General features: G+C 35.4%; 1 protein-coding gene across 1 annotated transcript; it reads left to right on the forward strand.

Annotated features, from left to right (window-relative positions):
* Positions 1–914: 914 nt before the first annotated feature.
* On the forward strand, positions 915–27,425 carry LOC149414468 (ionotropic receptor coreceptor Ir8a-like). The gene is made up of 8 exons (XM_089644185.1): positions 915–933; positions 4,392–4,541; positions 20,375–20,581; positions 22,420–22,583; positions 23,334–23,519; positions 24,396–24,604; positions 26,788–26,944; positions 27,258–27,425. Exons 1-8 carry the CDS (start codon positions 915–917, stop codon positions 27,423–27,425), a joined length of 1,260 nt encoding a protein of 419 aa, XP_089500311.1.
* The last annotated feature ends 116 nt before the right edge of the window (positions 27,426–27,541 follow it).

Consider the following 27,541-nt stretch of genomic DNA (forward strand, 5'->3'; position numbering starts at 1 on the left):
GCATTTTTATATTTTTATGTAGCATACACAATATAAAACTATTCTTTAATCTTATAACTTCCAGTAAACAAATTACTTTTAATCAAGTAATGGAATATCATACGTCTCGTAAGAGGTTAAATTTACATCGCACAAATTTTTGTCTACATTAATCGAACTCGCATTACTACTTTACCATACCTTTATTTATATTTTTATTTAAATTAAAATTCGGTGATATCTTATTTATGTTTTACAATACGGCTTCTTTAAGATATTTTCCACTGTACCCTAAGAACTTTTAAAAACAAATTAACCTTACAATGTACCTTAATCACAACGATTATTTTTTATTGTTCGCCTATTCTTTTTATTATTATTTGTTTTACCAATGTCTTTAAATATCTATTTTCTTCCTAACCTGTAACTATAAAAAAGATTGTAAATGGAACTTAACTGGTTTATCTTATATTCAACTAAAATGTAAAATTTGTTCACAAGTACAACTGTCTGTTTCCTAAATACACTAAAATAAAATAAATAAAAAAAATGTTTAAGTTCATGATTTCGAATAGGCGAAATTTTTTCATGGTCGGTTGAAAGTTAAAATATTATTATTTTTTTTGTATGAACGGCATAAAAAGTGAAGTTCCAGTTTTCTTACAAATTACCCGCACAACAGGAATGTGTTCTATAAAATTCGAATTATTACACAATTATGGACGTTCCGAGTCAAAACGTCTCGGTTTTGTTAACATTTTCATGTTTGATATCAAAAAATTATATATTATAACTATCAATAATTATTTATAATACAAATATTGCAAATATTATTTTATCCTGTTTCTAAGATAAAATTTATTTTAACGACAACTTCAAAAATAAGAAATATGTAGCACATTTTAGATACCGCGGGAGCAATCCGAAATTTCACCATGTTGTTGGGACTTGTTGGTAAAACTATTTTAAAACCTGAAGGGATAAGTTTGTTTCCAAATCTATTTAGACTCTTCTTTAAACTTTCTTTTAAATTCGTATTTTTATCTAAAAGTAATTTCATTTTATTTGTATAATGTTGTCTTTCCCGAAAGAAGTTTTATTAAACTCATTGAAAAGAAAAAGAAGAAAAAGAAAAAAAGAAAAAGAGTACGAGAAAGAGAAGGAGAGAGAGATAGTGAGAGAGAGAGGGAAAGAGAGGGAAGATAGTTTCAGTGCTGCCCTGGTGTAAGACCACCATTCAGAATTGAAACTTTGCTTGAAATCGCGTATTTAGTTACCAGATCTAAATAACCAGGTACTCCTTCACATTCATTTTCCTCCAAACTACCTTCAGCCTCACAATATACCCAAACTACCTTCAGCCTCACAATATACCCAAACTACCTTCAGCCTCACAATATACCCAAACTACCTTCAGCCTCACAATATACCCAAACTACCTTCAGCCTCACAATATACCCAAACTACCTTCAGCCTCACAATATACCCACATTTGGAATGTCATAGTCTTACTGGCTCCAGATAGCTGGGGGCAGTTGAAACTCCTGTGCGGTATTCAAATTACAAAAAGGGAGAGATTGAAAACTATACAAAAAAGCACAAAGTTTTAGAACCACATACAAATCTGATAACCGACCAACAAACCGGAATCAGTCACATCATATTAAATGAATTCGAAACCGTACATTATCATTATTAATTCAATGGTGTTTGAAGCAGTTCATCTTTTGTAAAATAAATCAGATTATCATTACGATCCACAACTTGTTCTGATCGAGTTAACCAAACGTTAGATAAAATTCTGTCCAATATTAAGAAGATAAGTTTTCATTATCACAACTTGGAAAACTTTTCTGACCAAAATGAAACATGTTTGTTGTAACGTTTTAATTATTTTTTTAATACATCAAAGCAGATCGGAAATTGATGTTACGGCTACCAATTTAAAAATAGGTAAAACCATTACGAATTCTAATAATTTATTATTTTATTGATACATTAAAAGTGTATTTAAAAAAATCTTATGCTGAGGCGTCCACCATTTTACAATTTGGCGTGACAAATTATATATGCAAATAAATTGAACAGTGTGGAAAGTATGTTGAATTAACCGTTTTAAATTAAATATTTGGAAACTAGCTGACGTGTCCCGGCGTTGCTGTGGGTTATCCTCTTAAGATAGAAATACACAATTGCATATTTTTCTGTAGGCCTTTATAAGACATACAATTCTTTAGTATATTATTTTGATGTATCTCATAAGGTTTAGCCACCGCTAACAATGTAGTGCCCGAAAACATATTTTACGACTCGATTATAAAACATCGACTTTTCTCTACTTTCTAAAAATATACTGTGAATGTATTATATATGTAAACCTCCCGAAAGAAATTCTCTAAATGATAGTGAAATCCGTATCAAAATCCGCTGCGCAGTTTAGAAGACCTAAGCGCACAAACAGACAGACGCGAATAGTGATTTTGTTTTATACTATTTAGTACACGGTTTTCCAATAAGAGGTGTTATTTTGAATAGCCCGCTATTTCGGTAGATGTTACTTTTGAAGCTGTCATTTTTTGACATTTGACAAGTAAAAGCTATGTCATTAATAAAAACGGAACGATACACGCTTCGAAACCCAAGAGTTATTATTGAAAAGCCTCTATTCCTCAACGTGTGACTGTTTGGTCATTGGACCTTACTTTTTCTAAAATGAGGCTGGAGCAACAGTTACGGTTTTTTTACAAGAACTAAAAACATTATCGTAATTTTCTCACATTTTATTGGCCTATTGGTGAGAAAATGAAAATAGTTGATGGTCCTTATTAAGTATGATACAGTTAAATATCCCCGGAGGATATACGAGTATGTTCCATTAGCTCAATTGCTAAAGTAGTTCCCCGGTAAGTGTTCAAGTCCTGGGTTCAAGTCCTAGATGTGACCGTATCTTTTCTGTTGCAAATTTTCGTTTAAAAATCGCTAATACCATCTTCAATGATTAAATATTACACTAAGCGGTTTTTATAATTTTATAAAAATTAAAATAAATGTGATTTTTTAGTTGACCGTTCAGGCTTTAATTATATAAAATTTCCATGAAAGTGGTGTTTTTCAATAACATAAAAGCCTTGTGCGTGTGGAGGTAAATATTAATACAAAAATCAACGTTTATATTGCGCAAACAATGAATCCAAAATTATTTTATAATCTCAAATTCCCCAAATTAAAGAGAAGTGTTTTCAAAATATCGTATTTTCTACAATTTTTTCGATTTTTGTAGTAAAAATGTGTGTTTGTTTTTTCAATTTTTTTCATGTTTCAAATTAAAATATTCCATTTTATTAACATTAAAGCATAATTCTAATCAAAATGTAATTTTATCTAGTTTCTAAAAGAAGAAATATGGTACATTTAAAATATAATAGGTACTAGGAAAATTACAAAACTTTGGTAAGATAAACAGAGGTACTTAGTTTCTAAAGTTAAATTGTTCTACATTTGATATTCTTCTTTCTGAAATAAATTGGGTAATGACTTGTTTATATTTGGTGAATGATGTGTTGAATATATCAACAACATCTTTATAGTCATTACCCAAATTTAGTATACGGCGAACGGGGGAATAGAATTGAGATTCTGTGTTGGAGTTATCACAATAGAACGGTAGATAATGCCTCGACGTTGGTTTGCGAGGTAAATGTAAAGAAATCAAGTATAATAGTTCAGGGCTGTCAATTATTGAATTTATGATTTTATATAAACATTTTAGGTCAAACTATTCTACGTTCCGATAATTTTAATAAATTGGGTTGAGATCGTAGATAATCATAGTTGACGCATTCCCTTGTAATACCCATTCTGAAATTAATAAATCTTTTGAATTTCAATTGATATACGACCCTCTATGGCTGTACAAACAATGTTCAATCTTTCCATGAACTGTTTAATGGCTGTAAAAAGTCAGTTTCAATTATTAGTTGACGGCCTCCGTGGTCAAGGGGTAATGCTGTCTACTAGCAATCCGAAGGTCGCGGGTTCAAACCTGGCGTGCGCAAGTTAATTTAATTTGATTAAATTGTGCTATTTCACAAATTATTCTTTAAAATAATGGTATATTTGCGTACGTTCCAAAGTGGAAGATACTCTTAGTATAGCCCTGATGTAAGACCACCATTAAAAATTTAATTTCAATGGCTTTAGCCATGTTTGGTGACCAGATCTAAATAGCCAACTACTTCCCCATCTCCACTTCCTTCAACCTCACAACATACCCTAATTGGGGATGCTATAGTCTCACTGGCTCCAAATGGTTGAGAGCATTGACACACAAAGAGTGCGGTATCATATAAAAAAAGGTTTTTACGTACACGGTTGTTTATCAAGTGTATAAAAGTATTAAGTGTTTGTTGCAGTGGTGGTGACAGAATTGTTGCAGCAGGAAGCATCGGGATGGTTCCTTGATACCATCAAGGACGTGTCCTCGAGGGGTCCTGACTGGCTTCACCTGGAAGGATCTGCAGTACAGTTGGACAGGGAAAACCCTGAAGAGAGCCTCAAAACTTGTAAGTAAAAATTGTAGCCTCCGGATTCCTATCCATATTATTTATTACATCACCAGCTGACATATACCGGAGTTAGCTCGGGATAATCAATGGTTATTAGTAAGGTTTTGAGGTTAAGAATTCTAGAGTATGTGACAAATCACGTTAACATCTCCTCCGCAACTAGCTCGTAATAATACTTTAATATATTGCTGTTTTATACTTACCTCTTCAGCCGTATACTCGGCCTTCTCACCAATTTGGTTGCTTGGGTGGGGACTAGGGAGGTGAATTTAATTAAGAACATCTATTAATTATGTATGAGTCTCTATTATAATTGGGTTTATCAAGTGTTAATACTAAATCTAAATTATACTTAGATCTACTTACATCTATAACTTAACTAGTTGTCATATGGTTCGGATTACTTCTCCACTATTCACATTGTCATTGTTCACGGTTACAAAACTGTTTTCACTGAGTTGGTTCTATTCGTTGGCCTTAGTAAGGCCGAAGTCCTAGGTAGCAGCCTCTGCAGTTCTGCAACTCAGACCTCCCGGCCGCGTCTGGTCACCGCGCTTTCTTCGCCTCTCGGCAGCGTCCTGTCACCGCACTTTCTTTGCCTCCCGGCTGCGACTGATCACCGCACTTTCTTCGCCTCACGCCCAGCATTACGTGGCTGGGCGGAGGATAACATATCTTGAAAATCACTTTCTCCAACTCGACTGCAATTTCTTCATCCACCGCCCAGCATCACATCGCTGGACGGGGAACGCGTACTTCACCACCACTCTTGTCTCGGTTTCCTCTCTATCCCGCCTCGATCTTGACTGTCTTCGTTCCTGAGCTCGTAGGACCTGTCGCCCTACCCCGCACTTCTCCTTCTTTCTTTAAAACCCCCGTCTGTCAACACTTGTCTTTGGGCGCACAATGCGGGACACTCTCAGTTTATAACTCAAATTTATTTGTGACGAAATTTGATTCGTCACAAGTACCTGAAAACTGGGTGTAGTTTTATGGTGGACATAATATTATTCTAATAAGTTGAATAAGTTTACTTTCTTCATTCATTGTCATCACATAAGTAGGCTTACCAGAAATATTAATTATTAAATTACTCAAACTATCCGGCTCGAAGGACCATGTTAAGAATTGTTTGGGCTTGATGAAGTCTTCAATAACAGATGCATGGTTTTTGTTTTGACTGCACATAACTGTATTTTTACTTTATTTAACAACAACGAGTTAAAATTATTCCCGACCCGGACAAAACACTTTTACAAGTGGTCAGTTGACCATAATATGATAGAAGATGTGAAAAATCCACTCGGCGAGGCTTTTTATAATCTAATCAAGTAACACACACTGACAAGCAAATTATCATAACAAACACTGTAAAAGAAAGCCAAATTGATAAACAAAACATCTCTTTTATCTGTTAGCCCTAGTTTTACCTATGACCGCTAGGTGCTAGGCAGGAACCTTTGAAGTAACTAGTGGTGAACTTTGTTAATAGTTCGTACATTTTTAACAAAATTGTTTTATTTTGCCTCGGTAAGAAGTCAACTTGAATACAATTCTCCTGTCTGGAACCCACATTATAATATACATGTACAAGCTGTTGAAAGAATACAAAACAAATTCTTACGTTTTATAAATTTTAAAATGGGTATTCCAGCAATTATGTTGAACTACAACACTCTGTTAAATTATATGAATATGCTCAAATTGTCAGACAGAAGAATTTTTACTGACTTGGAATTTCTATATAAAATTCTAAATGATTTAGTTGATAGTCCGGTATTTCTAGAATTGATAAGCTTCCGGATTCCACAACGTAATATTAGACGTCTGGATTTATTGTAGTGAAGAAATTCTGGAACTAACTACCATATGATTTCTTCTAATTGAGGAATATAAATGGAGGGAAACAATTATACAAAGTCAGTGGACATCTTCAATTTATCTTTAACCCATTACTTCCATGATTTTATTTTTATAAACTTGAATCATCATTATAATCCGATAGTATAGGCTTAAAGAAGAGCCCAAAATCAGTTTTAGAATATTCCACCAGCCCGCCCTCTCGCCAGAGCGTCTAGAAAATTGATGCCTAAACGCAACTCTTGGAGGTAACCCCCCTCAGCAAAATTTATGTCAACTTTGGGTAAAATGAAGTCAACTGTATGAATTATGTTGATAATATAAAATAAATAACTGCCTTTGTTTTTAATTCAATGAAAAAAATATATATTAATGGAAAATTCGAAAAATAACAAAAAATTCAATATTAAAAAAAACATTGTACAATGAGGAAATGTAACCAAATCTAAGCAAATTATTGTCGGACGGGTTGTTTCGGAGAATTTGAACAATTCATCAAATTTCAACGTTCATTTTCAAGTTCTGTGAAAGATTTTTTCAAGTTCTGTTTTTATTTCAGTTTTGTCAAGCAACTAGCCTACAATGATATATTTTTTTTTGTTTTTTTTATTTATTAAATTTAATATAATTACATTTAATACAATATAAGATATGGGTAGTCCCACAAAGCTGTGACAATCAGCTTGTCTGTAGGTTCTACCATTTAATGTTATAATATAATACACATTAGCTTAAGTTTAAATATTTATACCAAATATAATGTTTAGGATAGATAAACGTTTTGTTCATTTATTAACCACTTTTTGTCAGTTTAGGGCAGGGTTCCTCATTATTTTTCAAGTTAAAGTTTTCGTTAAATTTGTTTTAAATCACAGGTATCAAATAGTCAAGTGTTCTGCTAATATACTTATTTGATATTAGTGGAATTTTTAGGCCTTTTTTTTCAGTAAATCTTGTTTTGTGACTATGCACCAAAGGCTTTTTGTACGCATTTTCTCCCGCATTATCCATAATTATAATAAACCAGAGAAGCCCTTTAATTGGGAGTAGGCCCTCAGAGCCATACAGTAATTTTAAGTTGTTTCTTTGTTTGTAAATACTAGGTTTAACAATTTTTTTAATTATAGCAGTTTGTAGATTTTGAATGAATTTAATATTAATATTACTCGAGTGTCCCCAAGTTCGAATTCCATATCTAAGTATTGATTCGACGATAGAATGATATATAAGTTTGAGAGTACATCGAGGCAATACAAATTTCAATTTATAAAAATTACTCGCCAAACATCGGAGCTGGTTAAAAATTTTGATCACACTTTTGTCCCATTTAAAGTTATTGTCTACGATTATGCCAAGGTAAGTATATTCGTTTGCAAAATCAATTTTTTCACAGCAGCAGATATTATCCATTTTTTATGTATATAATCAAAATTATGTGCAGTTATTTTAGGTAAATTCCACATTTTCAATCTTGGTGATCTTATATACATGCATTTAGTTTTTTTGACATTAATAATTAATCCTACATCATGAGACCATTTAAGTAGTTCGTTAAAGTCAATTTGTAATTCTTGAATAGCTATTTCAGGGTTTTCATTAGAGACAACTAGTGCAGTATCATCAGCAAAAATAAATCTACGGGCTATTTTAAAAAGTTTAGACATGGCAATTACATATATAATGTATAATTTTGGTCCTAAAATTGACCCTTGTGGCACCCCTGATTTAATAAATCTAAAAATACTCATTACATTCAAAATCTTTACATACATTTTTCTATTTGTTAAATAGTTTTTGAAAAATGATAGGAGTTTACCACGGATTCCTATGATTTCGAGTACCTTGATTAATTGTGTATGGCTGAGTGTATCGAAAGCTTTTGAGAAATCAATAAATAATACTAGTACATGTTTTTTTGAGTTAAGCTCTGAATTTACATAATTGGAAAATTTTTCGAGCAGTTTATCACAGCTTTTTTGTTTTTGGAATCCATACTGACATTCATCAGTAATGCCCAAATATATTTTTCTAATATTTTTTCTAATGCGGGTATTAAGGAAATAGGCCTATAATTATTTATTACGGTGTGATCTCCATTTTTAAAAATGGGCCTTATGATGCTGCATTTTAGTTCAGCTGGAATGTGACTTGTGTCAATAATTCTGTTAATTAGGTGAGTAATTATAGGACTAAATAATTTAACATGTTTTTTTAGATCATACATGCGAATTAGATCCACGCCCGGTGTCTTTGATTTTTTCATTCTTCCGATAATGCATTCAGTTTTTTCTGTATTAGCTCTTGGTAGGTACATTGAATGTTGCAAATGTTCTTGCTTCAACTCAGACGTTCGAACATTGCATTCGTGCAATAACTGATTTACACCGTCGTCCAAGAATTTTGCAAAGTTTTCTGCCACCACATCCGCAGTTTGGGAATTTAAGAAATATTTAGATATGACTTCATCACAATCTGATTTATTTTTCCTACCCAATACTTGATTTACTTCATTCCATGTTCTTTTAATGTCCTTGATGTTTAAATTTGTTATTATAGTATTTTTTTTTGTGTTTAATATTTTTTTATTTAGTTTATTTCTGTATTTCTTGAATTCGATTTCATATATTTTATTGTTAGGCGTGTTTTTCCATTTCCTCCATAATGTATCACGTACTTGTATATTTTCAATGAGATTATAATTTATCCAGCCCCTTTGGTTATTACGCTGTTTATTTGTATTTGATTTTTTTTCAGTACTTTTTTCGTAAATATATTTGAATTTCGATTTAATTTCTTCATAAATTAAGTTAGGTTCCGTTATGTTTAGTATTTCATTCCAATCAGTGATTTCAATAAGTAGGTCGACTTTTTTTCCGATATTACAGTATATTTCGTATGGTGCGATTTATTGGTGGTACCTGCCTCATAGGTAGAGAAACGCATCGTTGTTGCAATAGGGTAGTGATCCGCTATTATAGTTTCACATACACATGAGCTGATTTTATTTGTCTCTCTCTCTCTTACATAGATATGGTATAGACATGTAATAACGGAACTTGAATAGGACTTTCACAGAACCCGAAAATGAATATTGAAATTTGATGAATTGTTCAAACTCTCCAAAACAACCCGTCCCGTGGACGATGGCGCGGTTGCAGGCCCGTCACCGATAGACTGTTGGAGTTTTTTTTACATAGAGCACAATGAATTCGAGATTCGCCACGATATGTCAAATGAAATTCTTGCATTCGACGCACACGATTCTCATCTTCTGCGTCATGACCTTCTTCCTTCACACGAGAATCTCCGAATCCGGTATTGACCTGATTTAGAAAAGACAATAAAATAGTACAGGTAACTTCCACCCGGAATGCCTTCTGGGAAGGTTTTCTCTGTCGCCTATTCATCTAGTTTCACATATCATCCTCTTACTTCCCAAAGAAGCATAGCAACTTCCATCCATTTAAAAGAGTGCTGCTCAGGCAAGATGCAAATAAAGGCCAGTACCACTTCTTTGACCGAATGTTGACCCGATAATTTTATATACCATTATCATGAAGGTCTACCCCACCCATTCCCAAATTATAATTTCCTGTTGGCACGCTGGGCAACCGATTTTTTTGAATGCTTCCTTCAAAACTTTGCCTTTTTTGTCTTTCTTCAATTTCTGCCAACCCTGCACTTGACTTACTGGCTCCATTCGATCATAGTTCGTGGCCACTGTTACTTCACGGTTGTCCTAACCAATGGCATACGAGGATTTGGCTTTCTACGTCTACCACCGCATCAAATTCACCTGCTAGGTAAATGTTTGCTATGCGCAAGGGAAATATAGAAGAAAATGTTACCTTTAGGCAATTACTTTCCTGTCTTCAACTTGCCTGAAGCTTCAAGGTTAGGAAAGCGAACTGGCTTACATTTGCCAGTAGCGCACATTCTCTTATCCTTCAGGATACACATCAAATGGTGAAATGTGAAGAAATTGTCCATAAATAACTCATGGCGTGCGGGGAACTCTATATATTCCATCATTGACAGTACGAAGGATAATCTTTGACCTAATACAGGGTCATACGTATCAGATGCTCAGGAATATGGCATCGCTTGGAAACAGGTAGCCTTCGGAGGGAGCAAGACACCAAATTTCGTAGCCAACTTTGATTGGCTTATTCTTAATGTACATCTTGCAATAATGTCGACCGAAATATGGCACCATTTGCTCGTCGATGGAAAGTTTGTGTGCAAAAACATCAAATACAAATAAAGATGGAACGTTAGTCATTATTATACCTTAGCCATTCTGTCGGTTATATCAAGATTTTTGTTATCGCAAAAATGTATCTAGCGCTTTATAAGCTCGAAATGTGTACGTTGGTTCCTTTTTAGATGACGCTTATACCCAAGGTCGGGTCAGACGAATAATAATCTGTGGTAGATGGCAATGTATTGTAGCCGGTCAACACAGAAACCAAGAAAACGCTTCAATTCGTACCTATATATCTTACCGGAATTCGGTATTGGTTTTAAATCGAGCGTATTTGATTATACTCTCAAGAATAAAATGAATCACTTCGTCATCAAAGAATAATGAAAACACTTGGAAAGCATTATAAGACTTCAGCTTTTCGTACATATCTTTATGCACCACATTCAGCGGTTCAGGAACGCAACAGTTTACTGTAGTTTTGATCTTTGGCTGGTGGTGCATTTGAAATAGATATTCGCAAGGTATTACGACTCGCACCAGAGGATGTCGAAGGCTGATTCCAGTCAAGTCGTGATATGCCATCAAATCATCGTCAATCAGCTCTTCGTCCGTCTGTTCATCAACATTCTCTGTTTAAAAATATCCGAAAACTGCAGACTAACTATTATTTTTAATAAAAATCACCCATAAAAACACAACAAAACCGTATTATTTGGAGGCAAGCTAACCAAAAACATATGAAAACACTGTCACAGCTAACCTCCAAACGTTGCGCGCAGGCATCAACTGATTTCAGTGACATCCAGCGGTCATCTTATGCATATAATACTATGTTCAAACAGTGTTGTCGACTATTTCACCTTTTGATAACAATATGTGATTCACACATGTTTTATTTTTTTCCGTTTTAGTTTTAATTTTTTTTTTCAAAATTGGTCTATTTTCAGGGCTTTAGTAAAAAAATTATTAAAAATAGAATAATAAATAAAATTTATTAAATTATGTTACTTATTGAAAGCTAACATACCAATCTGTAAATGCTGCATAACATCTTGGTGGGATTTAGCTTTATTCACAGTGAAAAAAAATTATTCTTTTCATCTATTTTTTTGATGCCTATAGACATCGTCATGGAGGTAATGGGTTAAACAAATATCAGATGTTGATAATGAAGAAATTCAGTTGTGCACAATAAATCATGTATATTTCTTAATATTCCCATGTAAAAGCCCCGAAAATGGGCTTTAATTAATAAATAAATAAGTATTTGATATATTTGATCGTGCTATGCGAGCCTCGGGCGTCTCAGAATTTTTCTACCATCCACTTCAGATAGTATCATGAAATCCACGTTGTTATAATGAAGGCAACATAACACTCTAATGACGGGGTTTGCTCGACGCTCACATTTTAACTATTTCTGATGAACTTATTACTAAAATCTCAAATGTTTCAAGAGGGATCCTTAAGGATGTAAGTTATTTTTATTTAATTGTAACGGACGTACTGCTCCAATATCAGCCGACGTCACCTCATATTAAAATCTGCCATTTGCCTTAACTTTGCCTGTCCTTTAATTGAATAAACTGCCCTCTATGTATGTGAAATTTGTAAAATTGCTATGTAAAATTGTTATGTAAAATGTAAAATTGTTACAATAAACGAAACGTCGGAGCTTGGCTAGAGGTATACGGGCAGAGTAGTATTGTGAGAGCTGGTACAATCATAATCATATTTTAATTCGGGCACGATTGTTAGAACCGTGCCAAAACGTAGTGGGAAGCCGTGTCGTGCGCCATGCGCCGTCATAGCGTCACAAATGACCGGTGGTACGCCGTCATTACGTCCCACGGGCACGGTTCTGAGGATCGTGCCCAAACAAACGAAGGCCGTGGTCACGTTCGGCCACGCCCCGAAACTACCGGCCGAGCGGCGAGGCGCCGCGATAGCGTCGCAAACACGGCTCACGGATTCCAGGAATCAAAGAGAAAGTGAGCCCGTGTGCGCGTCGTGCGCCCGCTGGCGGCTATAAAACGGGCAACAGGCCCTCAAAACGTCAGATATCCAGCAACCACCACCAGCTCTACACCTCTCTCTCTGCTCTGCCCTCTACCTCGCTCCGACTTCTGCTTCTACTCGCCTTCTTTCACTCTGACCCCCGCCTCACCCTGGACCACGGACTTGCCTACCCCTTCGGACCAGACTCGGAATCAGCTCAAGAACAAGCGACAAGTAATCGGACCAGCTCTACAGCGGCTTCAGAGACGGCCCTGTTCTACCCCTCCACGCCACTGAAGGAAGACATCTCACGCCTCCACAGATTGGGATCACCGGCCCCCTTACAGTCTTGTGTGTCACACGATTACGTCTGATACATTAATATTAATAAAAACAGGACCTCAGCATTCAAATATTTTATGTAAAACTGTTTGAAAAATTTATAAAAAAAATTTCAACCATAAAACCACCAGATTTTATTTTTATAGACGATTATTAAGTAACTTCTCGAAGGATCCCTTTAGAAACATTTGAGAATTTAGTAATACGTTCATCAGAAAAAGTTCAAATAAACCCCACGAAAAGATTGATTTTCAAGGCCTGTTAGGGCAAAGTAGACCTTAGGTCCGTCCATTACGCCGGGCCACGTGTCGAATATTGTTTTTACATGACTTCATCACTTATGTCGTTAAGATTTCAATTTTATTTTAGATATTTGCTAGGGAAAATTCAACCGCAGATCTGTCCAATACACCAAGACCGTGCATTGCATATTTTCGTTCACGGTTGCTTCACTAAGGACGGGTTGTATCAGAGAATTGAACAATTTTTCAAATTTCAAAGTTAATTTTCAAGTTCTGTGAAAGATTTTATCAAGTCCTGTTCTTATTTCAGTTCTGTCAAGCAACTGGCCTATAATAATATAGTAACAGAACTTGAATAGGACTTTTACAGAACCCGAAAATGAACGTTAAATTCTCCGAAACAACCCCAACAAAAGCCCATTATATCGAATTTAATTCTCCTACAAATCTCATTTATTTATTATTTGGTACAATATTTTTTAGATTTCAAAGTTTTCCAGTAATGTTGGCCTCACTGGGTGGCTTTCCCGTGCTGAGGCCTTCATTTTATAATATGAAAATATAATCTACACAATACATTGAAAGATGAAATAACACCTACATTTAATATATAATCTTGTGTGTTTGTGAGTGATGTGTGTTTATATTGGTTTTGTGTGTAACGTGTAGGTTTTTATTTTTATTTTATGCTATGACATTTTGGTAATATTGTCATTTTTGTTCTTTAAACCATTTCGTAATTTTGTGTGTGAATTTATTTTTCTCAATTTTAATTTCAAGTTTTACACTGTTGAAAGCTTTTATAGCGTTGTAGTGATAGTGTCTTTATCCAAAGCTTGAATTTACTGTCGGAGTTTTTATGTTTTCTTTGTACGCTTGTCTAACTGGTCTGTTAGTGTTATTTTTTGTATGTTGAAATTTTTTTTTTTGTCAAAAATGTAGTTTAGTAGTGTTTTAACGTATAATTGGCGTATATCTAGTACGTCACAGCTGTTGAATATTTGGTCTGTATCAGTCGGTCTATGTTTTTTTAGTATGACCTTCCCATTACCTCCATGATTTTTATTTTATTTTTATAAACTTGAATCATCATTATAACCCGATAGTATAGACTTAAAGGAGAGCCCAAAATCAGTTTTAGAATTTTCCGACCGCCCACCTTCTCACCGGAGCGTCTGGAAAATTGATGCCTAAACGCAACGCTTGGAGGTAACCCCCCTAAGCAAAATTTACGTCAACTATGAGTAAAATGCAGTAAACTGTATGATTTATATTGATAATTTAAAATAAATAGTTGCCATTATTTATAATTCAATGAAAATACAATTTATTAATGGGAAATTCGCAAAATATCAAAAAATTCCATATTAGAAAAAACCTTCTAGAATGAAACTAATCAAATCTAACCAAATTATTCTGTGATACTGTTCAAAGCAGTCAAAATGAAGGGCGCGGTTGCAGGCCCGGCATCGATAGACTGCTGGATTTTTTTTACATAGAGCCTAACGAATTCGAGATTCGCCACGATATGTCAAATGAAATTCTTGCAATCGACGCACACGATTTCCATCTTCTGCGTCATGACCTTTTTCCTGCACTCGAGAATCTCCGAATTCGGCATTGATCTGATTTGGAAAAGACAATAAAAGAGTACGGGTAACCTCCACACGGAATGCCTTCTGGGAAGGTTTTCTCTATCGCCTAGTCATCTGGTTTCCCATATCATGCTCGTACTTCCTAAAGAAGCATAGCAACTTCCATCCATTTAAAAGAGTGCTGCTCAGGCAAGATGCAAATAAAGGCCAGTACCACTTCTTCGACCGAATGTTGACCCGATAATTTTGTATACCATTATCATGGAGGTCTACCCCACCCATTCCCAAATTATAATTTCGTGTTGGCACGCTGGGCAACCATTTTTTTTTTAATGCTTTCTTCAAAACTTTGCCTTTTTTGTCTTTCTTCAATTTCTGCCAACTCTGCACTTGACTAACTGGCTCCATTCGATCATAGTTCGTGGCCACTGTTACTTCACGGTTGTCCTAACCAACGGCATACGAGGATTTGGCTTTCTACGTCTACCACCGCATCAAATTCACCTGCTAGGTAAATGTTCGCCATGCGCAAGGGAAATATAGAAGAAAATGTTACCTTTAGGCAATTACTTTCCTATCTTCAACTTGCCTGAAGCTTCAAGGTTAGGAAAGCGAACTGGCTTACATTTGCCAGTAGCGCACATTCTCTTATCCTTCAGGATACACATCAAATGGTGAAATGTGAAGAAATTGTCCATAAATAACTCATGGCGTGCGGGGAACTCTATATATTCCATCATTGACAGTACGAAGGATAATCTTTGACCTAATACAGGGTCATACGTATCAGATGCTCAGGAATATGGCATCGCTTGGAAACAGGTAGCCTTGGGAGGAAGCAAGACACCAAATTTCGTAGCCAACTTTGATTGGCTTATTCTTAATGTACATCTTGCAATAATGTCGACCGAAATATGGCACTATTTGCTCGTCGATGGAAAGTTTGTGTGCAAAAACATCAAATACAAATAAAGATGGAACGTTAGTCATTATCATACCTTAGCCATTCTGTCGGTTATATCTAGATTGTTGTTATCGCAAAAATGTATATAGCGCTTTATAAGCTCGAAATGTGGACGTTGGTTCCTTTTTTGATGACGCTTACACCCAAGGTCGGGTCAGACGAATAATAATCTGTGGTAGATGGCAAAGTATTGTAGCCGGTCAACACAGAAACCAAGAAAACGCTTCAATTCGTATACATATATCTTACTGGAATTCGGAATTGGTTTTAAATCGAGCGTATTTGATCATCCTCTCCAGAATAAACTGAATCACTTCGCCATCAAAGAATAATGAAAACACTTGAAAAGCATTATAAGACTTCAGTTTTTCGTACAAATCTTTATGCACCACATTCAGCGGTTCAGGAACGCAACAGTTTACTGTAGTTTTAATTTTTTGGCTGGTGGTGCATTTGAAATAGATATTCGCAAGGTATTACGAATCGCACCAGAGGATGTCAAAGGCTGATTCCAGTCAAGTCGTGATATGCCATCAAATCATCGTCAATCAACTCTTCGTCCGTCTGTTCATCAACATTCTCTGTTTAAGAATATCCGAAAACTGCAGACTAACTATTATTTTTAATAAAAATAACCCATAAAAACACAACAAAACCGTATTATTTGAAGGCAAGCTAACAAAAAACATATGAAAACACTGTCACAGCTAACCTCCAAACGTTGCGCGCAGGCATCACCTGATTTCAGTGACATCCAGCGGTCATCTTATGCATATAATACTATGTTGAAACAGTGTTGTCGACTATTTCATCTTTTGATAACAATATGTGATTTACGCATGTTTTATTTTTTTCCGTTTTAATTTTTTTTTTTTTTTTCAAAATGGGTATATTTTCAGGGCTTTGGTAAAAAAAATATTAAAAATAGAATAATTAATAAAATGTATTAAATTATGTTAATTATTCAAAGCTAGTATACCAATCTGTAAATGCTGCATAACAACTTGGTGGGATTTAGCTTTATTCACAGTGAAAAAAAATCATTCTTTTCATCTATTTTTTTGATGCCTATAGAAATCGTCATGGAGGTAATGGGTTAAGATCGTTTTCTGTGCGGTTTCTATGTAATTGATAGCCGAGTTTGTTGCTCCTCCCCAAGCATTAATTCCATATTCTATTATTGATTGGCAATTCTATATCTAAGGACGAGTTGTTTCGGAGAATTTGAACAATTCATCAAATTTCAACGATCATTTCCGGGTTCTGTGAAAGTCCTATTCAAGTTCTGTTAATATATCATTATAGGCTATTTGCTTGACAGAACTGAAATAAAAACAGAACTTGAAAAAATCTTTCGCATAACTGGAAAATGAACGTTGAAATTTGATGAATTGTTCAAATTCTTCGAAACAACCCGTCCTAAATCTACATTGCAGAGATAATTCGATAAGTCTTCTTTGGGCGTCCCCGACTTGTTCTACTATACAAACTACTCTCTAAGCACTCCTGGCACTAATAAGAACAATCTTTGAAACTTTTATCGGTATTGATCGATACTAACAGTGGTAGGACACAAAAAACATTCATTTTGTTTTGTTATCTATATATATATATATATTTGTCGCTTTTGATACACTTACTTTAAATAAATATTCAATTTTGTTTTTAATCATTTGTTGCATCCTTTTCGAGTCGCATCTTTTTGAGTTTCTTTGCCGGCTCCTAAAGCTATGGGACACCTCATTCACGTTAAATATTATTTTTTGCTATCATGCTGGAAGAATGTTTTGTTTTTCGATTTTTGTAAGCGATTTAAATACCCAAACATACATCTATTGTAATTTTTGTATTTTACGAAAATATTTTTTTAATATTAAGTACAAAATTGTATATTTAACTAAAGCTTCTAGCAGGAATTCAATCTCTAACACTTTTTTCCTTCTATAAAATTATATGTTCTATAATTAAACAATGTAATATGAAATTAGGATATGAACTAAATTTGTTAATTTGACTGACCTAAAACAGGACCCATTCCTCGTTGGCTATTCAAAGTTTCCGCATATGTTTTATTGTATCATTTTTTGTGAAATATATTTTTCCGACTTCCACACACTTTTCCACAAATGATCATCTAGTCCAAGGCTGCCCAACCTTTTTAACAGTTTGGCCAAATTGACGATTTAAAAATCACTGACGGGCTACTGAATACTTACAGTTCCTATTTCCATGGGGGGGGGGTTGTTACGGAACTTCGCTGAGAAAAATTCCGCACACCCAAAAACATCATATGTGATTCCCCACAACAATTTTTCGAATTCCATGGGGGGGGGAGGGTGGCTTCAAGATTCCATTTCGGACGCAAAAAATATTATATCAAAAACCAGTGTATTTTTGTTTAAAAAGTAAGTTCAAGAGGTTAGATTTTTTCGTCGCTGATTCTCGTTCTGAGTAGCCTAAATAGCGATAAATCGCCTTCGTTGGCAACACTGGTGACCGCGCGCAAGCTGCATTGTTTGTTTTACCGTGGGTCCGCGACACTTTTTCAAATTGGCGGGTTTTTTGAAAATGGTTCACGCGGGCCACTTATAATTCGTTCGCGGGCCACAATGTGGCCCGCGGGCCTGGGCAGCCTTGATCTAGTCAATCAACATTATGCAAGTGCATTATATAAACAAAATAAATACAAAACAATACAAGAACAACACGCCAACTCACCAGAGATCAAATGGAAAAATAATTCACCGACTCCAGATATTTTCATATCAGAGGGTTCGGCTCGGTAGAACTCTTAACTGGACCTTTAAATCCTACTGATCCCTCAACATAAATATTTAAAAAGTCTTTCTTAGTCCTACATGTATTTAAAATGACTGATTTTTGCATTTTTATATATAATTTTTTTGACACATCTAATACGCCAAAAATTTTAATGAGAGAGGTAGGTATAATGCCAGTAGCCAAAATAACAAATGGTATTATTTGTATATCTCATTTCCTAAATCTGTGTATTTTCTTATTTTTTCACAATCAGATTTTTGAATATTACAGGAATTTGGAATAGCGACATCAATGATATAAGTTATTTTTTTTAAATTTTGTCATGTAAAATTATATCGGGTCTATTATGACTAATCGTTCGGTCTGTGAGTATAGTTTTATCATAATATATTTTATAAAATTCGTTTTCTAAAAATTAATTTGGTTCGTATTCATAATATGGTATTATATTACGGCAGTCAATCAAGTTATGTGTAATTACCAAACTTTGGTGAATTAATTTTATTATTATTATATAGATTAAAAATTGGTAAAATAGTCGCATGCAGATAATTTTATATTTTTTCTATCGCCACTAGGTTGGGCAATGTTGTGAGGCGGGTTTGGGAAGGGTCTGTAGAAACGCATTTAATAATAAGGGTGTTGAAGAGGCCTGTATTATATGAAAGAGAATAAATTAGTTTGTTTCACATGCGAGCCGATGTACCTACACAAAAACGAATTGAAGAAACGACCCGTTCTCATGAAGCCAATATCAACTGTGAACGGATGTTCCGCTAGAGTGCATCGAGTTTCGACGAATTCGTGAAAAAAAAGTTTAAAAAAAATCGAAATGATTTGTTTTATTTCTCTCTACGTGGTGTGGTTTCACCGGTTCACTTTGTACAGTACGAGATGAACTAAGGTCAACTAGATTAAACAGAACATGATAATAAGTAAGATTAGGTTAGCTTAGCTTAGGTTAGGCGAGGTAAGGTTGGGTTAGTTTAAATTAGGTCAGGTTAGGTGCGTTGGTGAGTTCATTTAAAGTTCTTGAATGGAGCAAACATATATATCGGGAATAAAACAGAACAGCGATACAAAAGTAAATAATAGGTTAAGTTTGGTTGGGTATTTTTATTAGTTCTTCTGATAATTAAAACTTTACTGTTCTTAAGTTTCGTTTATTTTTTTTAAGTTTTCTTAAATATTCTTTAATTTTCTCAAGTTTTCTTAAGTTTTCTTTAATTTTCTTCAGTTTTCTTAAGTTTTCTTTAATCTTCTTAAGTTTTCTGTTTCATTTATTTAGTTTTTTTTACATCAACATTACGCAGGTATTTTTAAAGAAATGAAAGAGAGGGTGTTCTGGGAAGGAAAAAGGTTTGAGGGGTGGGTAGGAATCTAGATATCAGTGTGTTTAGGAGTGACTAATAGTGGAATATATCCCGCGGCGAAATGCGATCGGTCGAGAGACCAGATGGAGAGGTCAAAGGGTCTCCTCAAACCAGCCTCTCCCGATCTGGTGGGCAGGCGCATCCTAAACACACCTCACCCGATGAACCCGGGCACCCCTGCTAAATCACTAAACGTGGCGAACCACTTGGGGAGACATATGGCGTAGGTGTTAATTTTCTAATAAATAGGTCCGGGACGGCGTTACCGTAACCGACATTCAGAATTTTCTTTTTCCCAAAAATTCTTAATTTTACTAACTTTTTTACGATATCATAAGTTTTTATACTGTATCATATTAGGTTTTCATAAGTTATCACAAGTTTTCTTAAGTTTTCTTTAGTTTTTGGGAAGTTAACCGGTATTGAAGTTGATGATCCATTCTTTACTAATACTTGTTAAGTTTTTAGTTTGCTCCACCATACCCCAGGGCGCTTCTCTGGTACTGGACCTGACCTGGTCCGCTTGGGCCGACATGGTCGAGATGTTGGACAATGCGGACATACCCATGGTCAACTCGGAGCTGGGCGAAGCTCTGCCTATCCTGGAGGGACTGTTGCAACTGCTGGCGCACAAGAATGCCACCGACGCAGTGCTCATCTTTGAGAAAGAGAGTGGTATGAACAAAATGATTTTTTTAACTGATTTACATCTACGGGGTGTGGCGGCTGTCGATATCGCCCGAATCTTTCTGAACACGAAAGAAGGAGTCGAAGGTAACCAAATGTGCAACGAGTTTTTGATATTGATAAGTCAATTTACACGATTACTGATTATGGTAGAAACCTACTTACCGATGAAAGGTTATGGGATTGCTTTCATTGTATTTTCCAGTACGACTTGTACAGTACAATATCTCAGTGGGCATGTCGGGATTTTGAAGTTATAGTCGGAGACCTGTGCCCGGCGAGCGCTTGAAACCGACTGAAGCCTGAGTCATATACTTCAATTTGCTTAGCCAAGACTTTAAGAGGAAGCTACAAACCAAACATATGTATATTCTTGGTATGCCTTATTTCGTGACGAATATATGTAGGTAAGAGACATTAAAATTGCTTTGCAAATGAAGTCAGGAAAAGCTCGATTTCAAGCGCAAAAATAGTTTTTATTTATTTTGTGAACAATTTTATAAGAAAACAAAAAAGTTAATCACGGAAAACTGTCACAGATAATCTTAGCCATAATAAAGTGTTTTTTTTAGTTCTTGTTTTACATTTAAGGGTTCATACATTTCTATTGAAAAAAAAATTTTTTTAGTAGTTTACATTTATATTTTATATTTTACAAATGCGCTTTCCACATCATATTTTTTTTAAATTATCTTTCCGGTGGATATTTGAAATAAACATTACTATTTCTAAATAAAAACATCTTAATAAACATTACTATTTCTAAATATCAAACATGTAAAATTTGTATAGACGCCAACCATATTTTTAATTAAGGTTTTGAAAAATCATGGGAAAAGTGGAATGAAGGAACAGCCTACCTTTAATTCCCAAAAATCCCGGCAATAGGGCTCTCGACGAACTTGCACTGTTCACAGGGTGAAATTTCCTCCAAAACGAGATAATCTTTAATATGATTTTGATATTTGCAAACAGAGCACAAAGCATGTGAATAATACAACGAGGACACTACGATTGCACCTTCTTGCTACACGACACGAATTCGAATGCTGTACTTGCGACAATTTACAATGAAACAAATCATCTTCTTCTTTTCAAGTGTTGTTAAGTAAAAAAAATGGATAGTAGGTATATGATGGGAAAAATGGTAGATATTATCCAAAACTGTTTCAATACTGAACAGAAATAAAAAAAAATATATATTATCAAAAAATAAAAATATAGTGTCTAGTAGTTTTCTAACGATAACTAATAATATGGATAGTGGATTTGTTTGAATTGAAAAGGTGTAATAAATAGTTATTCCTAGTGTGATGAATACGCGGTATTCACAATGTCCACAAATCCAAATCACAATGACATAAAAAATATTCCAATATTCATAAAACCGCATTCGGACAAAGAAATGAATCCTTCCCCCTGATATAAAGCGAATAGAACATTTGGAAGATTACAAATCAATAATAAAAATCTGGTTGAAAGAGGTTAATGAAAAAAACATTAAAAACGAAATAGAAAAGTATTGAAACAGAAATGAATAACTTTAGTCCGCCTCAGCACAGGTCACCCTAGTGAAGATGACTGAGAAATACATTTTACTATACCTACATATATTTAATAACATATTTTGTATGTAAAATGTATAAATAGTCGCTATAATAAAAACTAAAAAAGTTAATTTGTAATGAGAAAATTGATCTGAGCTGAAATGGGAAGGGTATTTGCAATAAGAAAAACAGCAATGAGATAATGAATGTTCAATTTAATTTGAATTTTATGTGTGTACTATGAAAAATAAAATATTCAACAAGTTAGTTTCCTTCCAGTAATGGAGCACGCGCTGTATAACATCCTTGGCTCTAGCGTGCTGAGGATACTTGCTCTGTTCGACGTCTCCAGCAGGGTGGAGCAACTCAGGAAGATGCGACCCATTCCCAATTACTTCGTCATCATTGGAACCACGCAGTACCTGAAGGACACCTACAAAATGGTTACTATATAATAATATTACATCACACACTTGGCTTTACTCATACGCCTAAGGGATCTCAGTTTGCTCATTAATACAGGTTTGGGTCAACGTTCAACCTTCCCCTGCCAGTTTGCCCCTCTGCCATGCACCAGGGTTGGTATCATCAATCTATTGTGGACTGCTAGCCTAGTGAATTTGGCAGGAACTAATGTAGTTCGCAATCTTTAGAATACATGTGGTCGCTGAAGCGCCTTGTAACGCTTCCTACTATTTTAGCCAAAGTTTCGGACAGCCTTGTACTACCTATTGTCAGGGCATATACGACTGTCGGCTTATTACCACAAAAATCAATCATCGTAACACTAACTTGTTTAGGGGTCAGGGGGGACATTTAAGTCAGTGAGACAGTCTAGGTCCTCAGGAGTTGTGAATAAATGGTAACGAGCCAACTGTTTAAAGCCCCACCATCATCGTGCTTGTATTCATCATATGGGCAGTGCGTCTATGGAAGTACCTAACCCTATTGATGGTGGACCAGAGTTTACGAGACAGTGAGATTCTAGGCTGCCTCTCAGTGGGGTCATGCGACGGGCATTCAAAAAAAATTTATAAATTTTGGTAAAAAACCTTTTTTTTAACGGTTGTTTTTTTTATTCCATCTAGAATCCTAACGAAAAGACAAACCATATGGAAACTAGACGAAAACAAGCCGAGGTGACTTTACTACTCGGAAAGATAAAAAATATGTCGTAATTGATTTTTTTATAGATGGATCGTACAAAGATGTTGACCTTACCAGATCGCTGGATATTGGCTAGTACAGACCTGACGGCAGCCACCCTGGACATATCTGTGTTGAAGGATAACACTACAATTATCAGTTTAGTCCCAGAAACCAACTGCTGGTTGCAGGGCCTCGATATGCCTTGTGTCGATGAACTGGACAATAACCAGGTTAGTCTTTCAAACTGATAAACTGGACAATATTTGTCAAGTGAAATATTCAAACTGAACAATAAACAGGTGAGTCTTTCAAACTAATGAACCAGACAATCATCTTACTAAATTCAGAATTAAGCTGCGTCGGCAATATGGTATTGCGCGTGAAGCAGGCTGCAATGCTCTTAGAAGCTCTTTGCATATGCACTGTACAGTAAACAGATGAGCCCTTTGTAACTACCTATAAGGAACGTTAAACTTTCGGTGATAAGAAAAACTTCAAGCATTATATCATCGGTGTGGGAGACAGAGCTGAGTCAGCAGCCAGGCTGGCTACCGTATCAGCATCTCGAGGAATACATACATCAGGCATTATATCATCGGTGTGCGAGAAAAAGCTGAGTCAGCAGCCAGACTGGCTGCCGACTCAGCATCTCGAGGAGTAAAAAATCGTCCGTTTATTAATTTATTGGTTTTAATATATTATATATATTTTTTTATATATGTGAGTAACGTTAGGTTAGGTTAGGTAAACCGTAAGTATTGTTGTATGCATCACATGGGATGTTGATCACTTCGGCTAGGTCACATCCCGGATGTTAATCTGTGCTCAGTGATGTTGTGGTCAGCTGGTAGTGAAGATCACGGAACTTACTGGTTCTCCAAGTTCTGGCAATGCGTCGCCAGGATGAATTCTAGATGATGCGTTCTCGTTCTCGCTGTCGACTTGTTCTCGCTGCCAATCTCGAATATTCCTGGGCTTGCTTATGTTTTTATACAGGTTATATTTACACGTTCCTCGCCTTGTTCACATTCAAACATCGTCTAATATGACATAGATACAAACTTTGAAGAATATATAAGACTAATTGAAAAAATAATAATTTCCAGATGAACTCCATAATAATGGAAAAAATACTTCGAAAGATCGTGGAAGTTGGACTGGCTGCCAATCTGCAGGACTTCTTGGCGAAACCGGATTGCAGCGGCAACCATTCGGAGGCTAAATCAGAGACTCTGACGTCAAGGCGAAGAAAATTCATGACACTTTTAGCAAAACCGGGGAAAGAAGACAAGATGCTTTACAGTGACATGAAAAAGTATGTTCGCAATTTTAATTTTACCATCTATTATATAACACTATGTGACTTCAAAAAAGTAGAAAAGGTCTCCCGCAGTCCCCTCTTACAAAGATGCAGGGTGCATTGCGAAATTCATCTACTGTGTTTAAATTTAGACTTGCAAATCAATTCGAAAACGTTTTTTGTTTCATTCTTAAGGTTCCTAATGTTTACATTTTGGAAATTAGGAGGCTCCTATGAAAATAATTTCTCTCGGGAAAAGAAGGGCAGTAGAGAAAGTTCTGGGAAGGAAAAACATCGGAAACGGTGGGTAGGAATATGTTTACGGCCATATAAATTCATGCCGTCTGGAGAGGTCAATGAATCTCTTTCAACTGGCCATCATGCCGCCAAAGTCACGTAAAGTCAAAGGCCGTATCTTGTCAAACCGAATCACCGTTATGATATTCTATATGTTTGCCATTCTTGAAAGAATGGAGTTTTTGTACGGACAAAACTATTTATTCATATTCATGTTGTACCAAATATTTCTTGGTGTAATATTTCTGAAAAGGTGTGTAAAACATACATCTCAAGTGTAGTACAAAATTAAGTAAGGAAGTCTGAAATTTAATAGCTGTGTGTAATGCTAAGAACAAATTTATTGAGGTTATTTTCCATAATTCTTTATCATCCATAAAATTACAATATTAATCAAGTTAGTTGGCAAGAGACTCTACATTTATTATGAATATCAGGGCATGTTCAGATCGTTAAACTGAATCTGACTAGTGATGCGAATTTACAATTCTAATATGCTAATCTGTGGATATAAAAAAATTAACAGGTTAAAGTTTCAAATCTCAAATAGTAATCTTGCTTTAAATACATAGGGTGCCAGTCTTCCTAATTATCATATGAAGAACAAATTTATAATTATAGTAAACCATATTGTGAATTCTAAAATAACATGATGACAATCGCTAACCTGTTTCTAAATGGCGCAAGACCTCTTGGGAATCCGTTCCGTGATGCAGATCCTGACAGCTGTCCAACCTCTCTAGAACTGGCTCGAAATCTATGATTATGTACTCGGCCGTCGCTGTGTTTATAACTGCACGCTTGTTAAATTAATAAGTTCTTCTCAAGCGCTTGACACCGGGGCGAGTAGTTTCAAATCGTTACATTGTTACGTTTGTAATAATACGCATGCATAACTTGCAAAAATTGTACTTTCTAAAAAACCATATAAATAATAGTAAATGTCTACTGTTTGCAGATGACTTTATAATTTTTGATGGAAATAATCTCCCAACAAGATTGTCTTAAAATGCAAGCTGATCTGGATGCACTATCTGAATGGTCGTTGATAAACAAATTAGATTTTAATACAAAAAAATGTGTCACCATGTCTTACACTCGTTCTCTAAATACAAGTTCTCTAAATACTTTACGATTATAAGATACAGGGCGAAACACTATCACGTGTAAATTCCGTTAAGGATCTCGGTGTCGTCTTTGATCCCGATTTGAAATTCTCTGACCAAACATAAGAAAATGCCAGCAGTTCAATAACCAAGATGCTATGTTAGCATTGTTTGATGGCATACTGAGAAGCAAGCTGGAGTATGCGAGCGATGTTTGGGCACCGTACCACCAGAATTACATTGAAATGATGAGAAAATCCAGAAGAAATTCCTCAGGTATGTCTATATGCGGACGCATGGAACCTATCCTAGGTCCATGCACCATATCGACTTACTTGAGGAAACTAATTCTGTGAGTCTGGAAACTAAGCGGAAAGCAAGTTTACCTATTATGACTTTCAAAATTTGGAACAATTTTATCGATAGCCCATTCCTCTCGGGATGCTATGATTTATATGTACCAGACCACTACAGCCGAAGTCGATTCCATGACCTATTCAGAGTACCAAAAGGCAAAACCGTCGTCCGGGCAAAGCATAGCATGACGAGGGCAGTGGTGCTGTTGAACGAACCAGCAAAGAATTTAGATGAAAGTTCTCTAAATGACCTATGTAAAACAATTATTGAAGAGTCACTTAGCTAAATGCTGATGTGATGTAAAATTTTACTGTAACTGGAATGAATGTTCTGTTGTACAATATTTATATATATATTTTTTTTTACATCTTTGTATGTAAAAGTCCATTGAAAATTTAGCGAAGATAACGTTCACACATTAGGTAATGTTGTTTCCAGGAAAGGACTTTACTTCAAGGCGGAACAGATGGTATCGGTCGGTGGCAGTCGCGGTATGACCACCGCGACGAGGTGGTTCACCGGTGAAAAGATGAAACCCCTCCCTCGTGCTAACATCACTTCACCCAGAAGGTTCCTGAGAGTCGGGACTGCACCGGTAACTAACTTAACCCATTTTTTTTTTTAATATTTTAATATTTTCTCCATTCAAGAGGTCTTGAAGATTTTTATTAATAAATAATTTCCGTCAGGGCCTATGTCATATTTGGGGACGCTGTGTGGAGGGTCTTTTGAGGAGAGAAAGGAGTTAACGTGGGTCTTGAATAGACTCATGCTGTAGGAAGGAAGAAACACAGAGAGCGACAAATCGTTGCAAACCCGAGCTGTTGAACTCAATAACAAGTCGTAGAAACGACCCGTTCTCGTATCGTACCGTTCTTTGTGAGTTTTAACATTATTATATTTTACAGGCAATGCCGTGGACATACGTCAAACTAGACGAGAACGGGAAACCGATTCTGGACGAGAAGGGAGAGCCAGTTTTCGAAGGATACTGTATCGACCTGATCGTCAAACTAGCGGAGGTAAATAACTCTTGTTCTCCCCTGCCTACGTTTTGCATCAAGCTCGTAGAATAAGGAAGTTGAGTCCATTTTTTAAATTTTTTTTATCAATGTTCGCATTCAAACATAAATACGAGTATTTTTTTTTTAAAGTTTGTTTTCATAGTTAAATTAATTCTCAAAGTATGAAT

The sequence above is a fragment of the Hesperophylax consimilis genome, chromosome 20, assembly GCF_061612785.1.
Source record: "Hesperophylax consimilis isolate HC1 chromosome 20, BYU_Hcon_1.0, whole genome shotgun sequence".
Lineage (NCBI taxonomy): Eukaryota > Metazoa > Arthropoda > Insecta > Trichoptera > Limnephilidae > Hesperophylax > Hesperophylax consimilis.